Source organism: Populus nigra, chromosome 19 (genome assembly GCF_951802175.1).
Source record: "Populus nigra chromosome 19, ddPopNigr1.1, whole genome shotgun sequence".
In the NCBI taxonomy this organism is placed as follows: domain Eukaryota; kingdom Viridiplantae; phylum Streptophyta; class Magnoliopsida; order Malpighiales; family Salicaceae; genus Populus; species Populus nigra.
This window is the reverse complement of record NC_084870.1, coordinates 6037361-6045013: the sequence shown is the minus strand read 5'-3', so window position 1 is coordinate 6045013 and position 7653 is coordinate 6037361. Positions and strand designations below refer to the sequence as shown.

At 36.1% G+C, this 7653-nt stretch overlaps 2 protein-coding genes across 3 annotated transcripts; one reads left to right on the top strand and one right to left on the bottom strand.

Moving 5' to 3' along the window:
* Positions 1–396: 396 nt before the first annotated feature.
* Positions 397–4074, top strand: LOC133679100 (internal alternative NAD(P)H-ubiquinone oxidoreductase A2, mitochondrial-like). 2 transcript variants are annotated; one of them, XM_062101611.1, is made up of 9 exons: positions 397–979; positions 1202–1415; positions 1518–1678; positions 1872–1937; positions 2186–2349; positions 2716–2830; positions 3258–3437; positions 3526–3696; positions 3765–4074. In XM_062101611.1, the coding sequence occupies exons 1-8, from the start codon at positions 416–418 to the stop codon at positions 3676–3678; spliced, it is 1617 nt and encodes a 538-aa protein (XP_061957595.1). In that variant the 5' UTR covers positions 397–415; the 3' UTR covers positions 3679–3696; positions 3765–4074. The 2 variants fall into 2 exon arrangements, with proteins under 2 accessions (XP_061957595.1, XP_061957594.1); XM_062101610.1 differs by having other exon boundaries at positions 398–979; positions 3777–4074.
* A 741-nt stretch (positions 4075–4815) lies between these two features.
* Positions 4816–6702, bottom strand: LOC133679785 (selT-like protein). The gene is made up of 4 exons (XM_062102479.1): positions 6449–6702; positions 6286–6356; positions 5630–5948; positions 4816–5154 (listed from the first exon to the last, which is right to left on the bottom strand). The coding sequence occupies exons 1-4, from the start codon at positions 6641–6643 to the stop codon at positions 5050–5052; spliced, it is 690 nt and encodes a 229-aa protein (XP_061958463.1). The 5' UTR covers positions 6644–6702; the 3' UTR covers positions 4816–5049.
* Positions 6703–7653: the final 951 nt, after the last annotated feature.

Genomic DNA, 7653 nt, shown 5'->3' with positions numbered 1-7653 from the left:
AACCAAAAAAAATAAATTTTTATGAAACGTAGTTTATATTGCGTTCCCAAACAGTGGTTTCAACATAATGAAAGTGACTATGATTGAAACGTAAATATAAAAAATTACATAGATCAAAATGTAAAAATTGCAAAAGTAAGGGATTATATTGTGAAAAAAATATAAAATTAAGGAATAGTACTTAAATCTTATAATTTTGAGACACCGCAATTTATAGTGTAAATATGAGTAGCTCTGCAGTTAAAAAAAAAAACAATGGAACATATTCTCCTTTTAATTTATTTTATAATTGAAATTGTAATTGAAAGGTGAGTGGCTCTGTAATAAAAGGCTCAGTGAAATTAATTTCTCACAGTTTGTAATAAAATTAAGCACCCAACCAGCCACATCCACATGTTTGTGGCGGAGCACTTGCATGCCTCCATCATTCTTCAGCGCAGCCAGTCAAACTACAACAGACGGACACACAGATCTCCTGAATTTTGGGCACAGAAAACCTGAACCAAAACAAACTCAGTTGTTCTCTGAAGCAAAGCAATCAAACAGTACTAAACAATCCAAATCCATGTCTCTCTTTAGAAATCTAATTCAACTCTCTACTTCCAAATCCAAACCTCTCTTACAAAACCCAAATTTCCTCTTCACTTCACTCTCCCACTTCACCACCGACACGCCGACGAGGTTTGCTGGCCTGGAGCCTACCAAGGGGGACGAGAAGCCCAGAGTGGTGGTGCTGGGCTCGGGTTGGGCGGGATGTAGGCTAATGAAAGGAATTGACACTGATTTGTACGATGTCGTATGCGTGTCGCCGAGAAACCACATGGTTTTCACCCCTCTGTTAGCTTCCACGTGTGTTGGGACTTTGGAGTTTAGGTCCGTGGCTGAACCCATTGGTCGGATCCAACCTGCCATATCGAAAGCACCTGGGTCTTACTTTTTTCTTGCGAATTGTACTAGCCTTGATACAGAGAAACAAATGGTAATGTGGTGTGACTTGAACTTTTTGTGTTTGCTAAAATGGGGACCTTTTTGGGTTACCTTTTTCTTTTTAGAGAAAGTTATTTAGCTAATTGTTTTTGGAGAGGGTATACAAAGTGACTTCTTTGCATGCTTTTTAGTACTGGTAAATTCAATTGATTGTGCCTTGTTACTTGATTTTCGAATTTAAAATGGTACATAATTTGGTTTGTATTTATTGAAGGTGCATTGTGAGACTGTTACGGATGGATTGGACACAGTCGATCCATGGAGGTTTAAAATTTCGTATGATAAGTTAGTAATTGCACTGGGAGCAGAAGCATCGACCTTTGGAATTCGTGGCGTGAAAGAGCATGCAATATTTCTTAGAGAAGTTCACCATGCTCAGGAAATCCGCAGGAAGCTACTACTCAACTTGATGCTGTCTGATATGCCTGGTATGCAACTGCTTTTTTGTTTTTGTTTTAACATTTTTTGGGAAATAAATTTATATGTCAAGTATGTTTGTTTAATATGATTTTTTTTTTGTGCCGAGACAGGTCTTTCAGAAGAAGAGAAGAGCAGATTATTACATTGTGTTGTTGTAGGAGGTGGTCCCACGGGAGTTGAATTCAGTGGTGAACTCAGCGATTTTATCTTGAAAGATGTTCGTCAAACATACGCGCATGTGAAAGATTACATACATGTTACTTTGATTGAGGTCTGCTTGTTATGAATTTTAAGCAGTTAGTTGTGTTAATGTAGAATTTTATTTTTATCATTTTCAAGTCATTAGTGCTTAACTGTGCATTAAAAATAATTCATTATTGCTATTGGGATTTTCATTTGCTAATTTACATCTCGGAGTTGCCAAAGATTATGATGGGATTAAGCAAATTATTTCTTATTCTCAGGCAAATGAGATCTTGTCTTCCTTTGATGATAGCCTCCGTCGCTATGCTACTAAGCAGTTGACAAAGGTTAGAAATGTTTTGACTGTTGCAAAATAAAAAATGTAGGCTGCCCTATCTTATTTGCATCATTTAGTCTCTTAACGTGAGAGGATTGCCCATGATGCTGACCTTTCTTAGCTATATGTTAATGAAAGGCATCATTTTCAGCTTTTATAAAGGATTTGGAACTTCTCTTTTATCTGTGTTATAATTGACTGTTGGAACCAGTTGGCATTCCAATTATTTAGGAATTGTTCTTTTCCTGTTTTTCGCAGTCAGGAGTTCATCTTGTCCGTGGGATTGTCAAGGATGTTAAACCGCAGAAGCTAATTCTAACCGATGGCACAGAGGTTCCATATGGTCTGTTGGTGTGGTCTACAGGTGTTGGCCCCTCATCATTTGTAAAATCTCTGGAACTTTCCAAGTCTCCTGGTGGACGGTAACTCACTCGTTCTCTATGACAAGTTTCTGGTTGATATAAATTTAGAAGCATAGCTGGTATAATCTCTTTGTAAAAGAGGCCAACTTTTTGGTATCATTGTTCTGGAAGTGCACGGGAAAGATTGTGACTCCTCAAGTTGACAGTTCGATGATTTATATGGTGGTTCTAACCATAGCTCTCCTTTTGCCTTCTATTTTTATCCCTATGTTTCTGATTTGGTCTTCCTTTCAAAAAGCTGCATAGCTGCACTGATATTATTTTTGGACATCCCATGTGGTTCCAAACATGTCTCCCTTCCCTTCTATTCTTCAAGTATGTTTAACTGGGTTTTGCTTTTGTCTAATGCTTCTGATACGTTTACAGGATTGGTATTGATGAGTGGCTGCGAGTTCCTTCAGTGCCAGATGTGTTTGCAATTGGTGACTGCAGTGGGTTTCTTGAAAGTACTGGCAAACCAGTTCTTCCCGCGTTGGCTCAGGTGAGAACTAAGAACAACATAAGCTACCTTTAATTTCGTGTAGGCACCCAAGTCAAGAATTTCAAGCTAAAATTTACTAATGCGGGTATTATAATAAATTCGCAGAATAAGTAGGAAAAATTTTAAAAGACTCCCGTCAATTTAGCTCGATGAGATTATTTGAGTTTTCAAATCTTTGTCCCTCTTCATTTCTGAAGCCTCCCCTCTCGACAAGAAATAGGTCTTGTATGATTGCAGGAAGTAAATTAATTAGATCTCTGTAACTAAGGTATTTGTATGCTTCCAGGTGTCAGCTTTCTTTTCATTATCATTTGTGCAATTGTGTGTGTTATCAAGTCTTCTCCTGACTCCTTGCTGGTGTTTCTTCATTTATGAAGAACTGATTCTGTTTCTTTGATATGTTTCTCTGTTGAGTTTTCTTCAACAGGTGGCAGAGCGTCAAGGAAAATATCTTGCAAATCTATTGAATAAAATTGGTAAAGATGGTGGAGGGCGCAGAACCAGTGGTGAAGAAGTAGAATTAGGGGATCCATTTGTTTACAGGCATCTGGGAAGCATGGCAACTATCGGTCGCTACAAGGCGCTTGTGGATCTTAGACAGAGCAAAGTGAGAGCATTCATTCACTTTCAAGCCGCCTTGGTTGAGCTATTATAAGATGGAGTCGGTTGACTCACATGTGGGATGTTTTCTGCAGGAGGCAAAAGGATTAGCTCTGAAAGGATTTGCGAGTTGGTTTATATGGCGTTCTGCATATCTGACACGTGTTATAAGCTGGAGGAATAGGTTCTATGTGGCTATTAACTGGGCTACAACATTTGTCTTTGGCCGTGATATAAGCAGAATATAGCGCTGAAGAGAGGCACAGGTTTTAATCTCTGGAGCTTGTTTTTATGCATTATTTTTATATCAATTTTGTTTTTTCACATCCTGAAGATTGCATGCCAGGTTGCAGGCATGCCATCAGACTGCAGTTTTTCAGGTTCTTGAGAAACCTCCATTCATTTGGAAGGGAGGGATTGAATAATTCAAGGATACCATGGTCAGGCCTCACAGCATAAAATGTGTTCACGTCAGATTTTTTCTTATCCTCGTAGTAGCCTCATACTTGATTCCTTCTCCCTGAATCTGCTAGTAACTTTGAGGGCTGCTCTCTCCGGATCGGATTTGTATAGTTCTTTTATAAGGATATGTCGAAGTGTTTTTTTGTACATTCATTTCACAGCTTTAAAGAATTTGAAATTAACTTGCTCCCTACAAGTAGATAGGTCTAGAAGAAGTCTGTCAAATTTTGGTGGAGGCCTGTCCACCAGCATCACGCTAATGAGTTTTTCTTTAAGCGATATAAATTGGCTCCAGAATATCGAAGAGAGGAGGGAAAAAGAATCAAGCTTGTTACAAATAGCCTACTACAGCATGCTCTACTTGAAACCATGTTCTTGCTGTTTGGAGAAAAACAGAGTAAGCACGAGTAATGCTCTCTATTTTTCTAGAAAACTGGAATTTTTAATTTAAATGCAGTATTTTTATTTTTTTTCATCTAGATCTAGAAAACTGAAAATTTGGTTTTTCGATTTTTATAAATTTAAAAAACATATTTTTCGATATTCTCTATCATTTTTCTATGTAATTTTTCCACTATTTTCTCAATAAAAATATATCTTCAACAATATAAAATTCTTTATATATACAAACACTAAGAAAAAAATTAAGTTTTTTCTATTTTCATATTTAATTATTGTCATGATTTTCTTATTTTAAACCTTTTATAAAGACCTTTTTAATATTAACAACATAACTTTTTACAATAATTTTTAATTTGAATAAAATAAGTTGATATTTTACAATTAAATCATCACAAACTATTATAAAATAAATTTTTTATTTTCTAATAAAAAAATAGTTATAATCTTAATACATTTAAGTTTTTTACTTTTATGAAAAAATCCATGAGCATGTTTTTTAATTTTCTACTAGAAAAGGAAAATACCCTCAACTTCTCAATTTTAGTTTCATGCATTTTGAAAGTAACATAACCGGGTTAGCTGATTTGCCTGCCAATAGCAATTCAAGGCATTAACATGGTTTATATTCTTTGAAAGATAGATAAGGTTCATATTTGCATGCATCATAGCCTGCCTTCCAAACAGTATACCATCAGGCGTACAGCCACCATAACCACTTGTTTCAAATTCAGCCGCCCCACATAGGTGGCAGAGAACTAGGGCAGCATATCAGAAATGCCAGAATTAGCCAGCCTTCTGCCAACAAGATCTTTTAGTTCAATCTCTCCTGGAAATCTCTCCTCCCTCAATTTGGAGAAAACCTGCAATTCACAAGAGAGAAAATAAGATTAAGAAGGGGAACTTAAATCTATTTCTCTTAACAAAATTGAAATCAAGGTTCAAATTTATCAAGCAACTAAATAAAACAGTTGAACAAAGATTCTCAAATGCTCAGCACAACTGTAAATTTAAATACCGACTCCAACTGGCATCGGTGGCTCTGGGAAATTAATGGGATCTACTTGGTTATAAATGTATCTGGTTACATGGTATAAATGTATCTGGTTACATGGTATAGAGTCTAGACCATCCAACCCATGTTTCAATTGTAAACATTGATTAGCAGAGCACACACGATCCCATTAGTGAGAAGAGTAGCCAGTGCATGCAATCTCTCTTACATTACCAGATCCTCAAAATGAACTAGCAGATCCTTTCAGATACTCCACTGACAAAAAATAAATGCATTTGAGCAAACAAAAAATTCAATTCATGCTCAAGTGATAGGCCACTAACCAATTCATCATTGCAATAAACTTCAAACGCCCCAGAGGATTGCAGGAAGGACCGCAATGCATTGCCTAGAAGCCAAGTGGATGCAATGGTCCCAAATTTATTGGCACGTAGAGAATAATACCAAGGAGGTGGAGTCATGAGTCCCAGCATCGGAAAAATCTGTTCACCGCCCAACACAATTCCCATTACTCCTATTTGAAAAACCGGTACTAATTTGGCTGCCACCCGCTTCGGCAGGGATGGGGGATAATTTACAAGTACAACATCAATTCCTGGAAACTGCGTTTCCAGCATCTTTTTCATTGTTACCGCATTCCCTCTGCAGAGAGCAACATAGAATAGTAATCCGAGCATCAATAGCAGCTCAAACCAAATCAATCCCATCAAAACCCAAACCTAAATTACACCTAATGAGATTACAAGAGCATATGCAGAGTTCACCAAATTTCGACATGAATCACCAATAACCACTAACAAAAACCATGAAAATCAAGGGTTCTTTTCAGATTCTCACGTGACAGGGAAAAACCCATTCAGCTGGTCATATTACTTGATCAATTGATCAAATTACAGATAGAATTTTGTAATCACGTAAACATTAAAAAAAACCAGTAAGAATTTTAGACAACGAGGGGGAATCAAGGAATCAAAGATACCTGTAAGAGCAGGAAGCGCAAAAGTCAATTCTGACAGTGCTGCCAAGACCAATATTTCCAACAACTGGCTTCTGCAATAGAGACACACACCTCGGAAAATTAATCAGTATTTTAATTATTTTGAGAGTTAACTAAGGATAAAAACGTTAACGTGATACTTCACCTGCGTTGGAGATCCTGGGGTTTCATGGGCACCCACTGGTGGTTGTTTGTGATGGGGGTGGGGGTGGGGGTGGTGGTGGGGGGGGTGGTGGTGGTGGGGAGGGGGTTTAGGAGGTGGGGGAGTGAAGAGGTGGATAAGGTCAGTGCATAAGAGAAATAGAGGTAATCCTACCAGCAAAATCTGTGCTCGATCCATAGCAATACGCTGTCAGAGGGAAGAGTCTGTGTGCGCGTTTGAAAAGTAAGCAAGAGCCAGGAAGAGAGTTTGGAACGACTAGAAAACGCACGTTCGCTGATGCGGAAGTGCCTTTTCAGCCATTGGATCTCATTGTAGTTGATCCAATGGTGGATCTTTGTCCCATCTTTTTTTCAGTTTGGAAAAAAGAAAAAACTATTTTTAGTTTTTATCTTCGTATTTTTTATTTTTTATATTCTTCTGTTATTTATGACAGCTCTCTCTCTCTCTCTCTCTCTCTCTCTCTCTCTCTCTAATGTTTCATCTCCGAGTGCTTTGGATAAAAAATCACGAGCCATCATTTTGAGTTCGACATATATATATATATATATATATATATATATATATATATATATTATGTAATTTGTTGGTAGATTATTATCATACCAAGTAATTTAAATTTTTTATAAAGTTAGATTTATTAATGGATGATTGGATCTTATAAACTTTATGTTGTAAAAGTATATTAGTAGAATTGTTTAAATTCTTTATGGATTCCATGCATAAATCACATATAATAAAGATATATTATTTAATTTTATTAAACAAATACAAATATCATATTCTCAGCAATCGCATTTTAAAATGACATCTAGGAATCCAAGTATCAAAAATTCCTATTTATTTCAAGTACTATTAAATTTCTATTGAAAGTATGGTGCACCAAAATTCTTGCTTCATTGTCTTTAATCCAGGTCGATATTTTGCAAGCATTCTTGTTTCATTTATTTTTCACTTTTTTTAATAAAAATAATGTTTGATAATATGACAGTAGTTATTTTTTGAAGTATTTTTTACTTGAAAATAATTATAATAATATTTTATTATTATTTTTTAAAACTATTTTCTAACATCCTCACGTTAAATCTATCCATAAACACACACAAAAAAAAATTTTAAAGCAAAACAATTTTTTAACAAAAGCATATCTAACCACGTAGCCTGCTAATATGTACTTTATTTTTATTTGC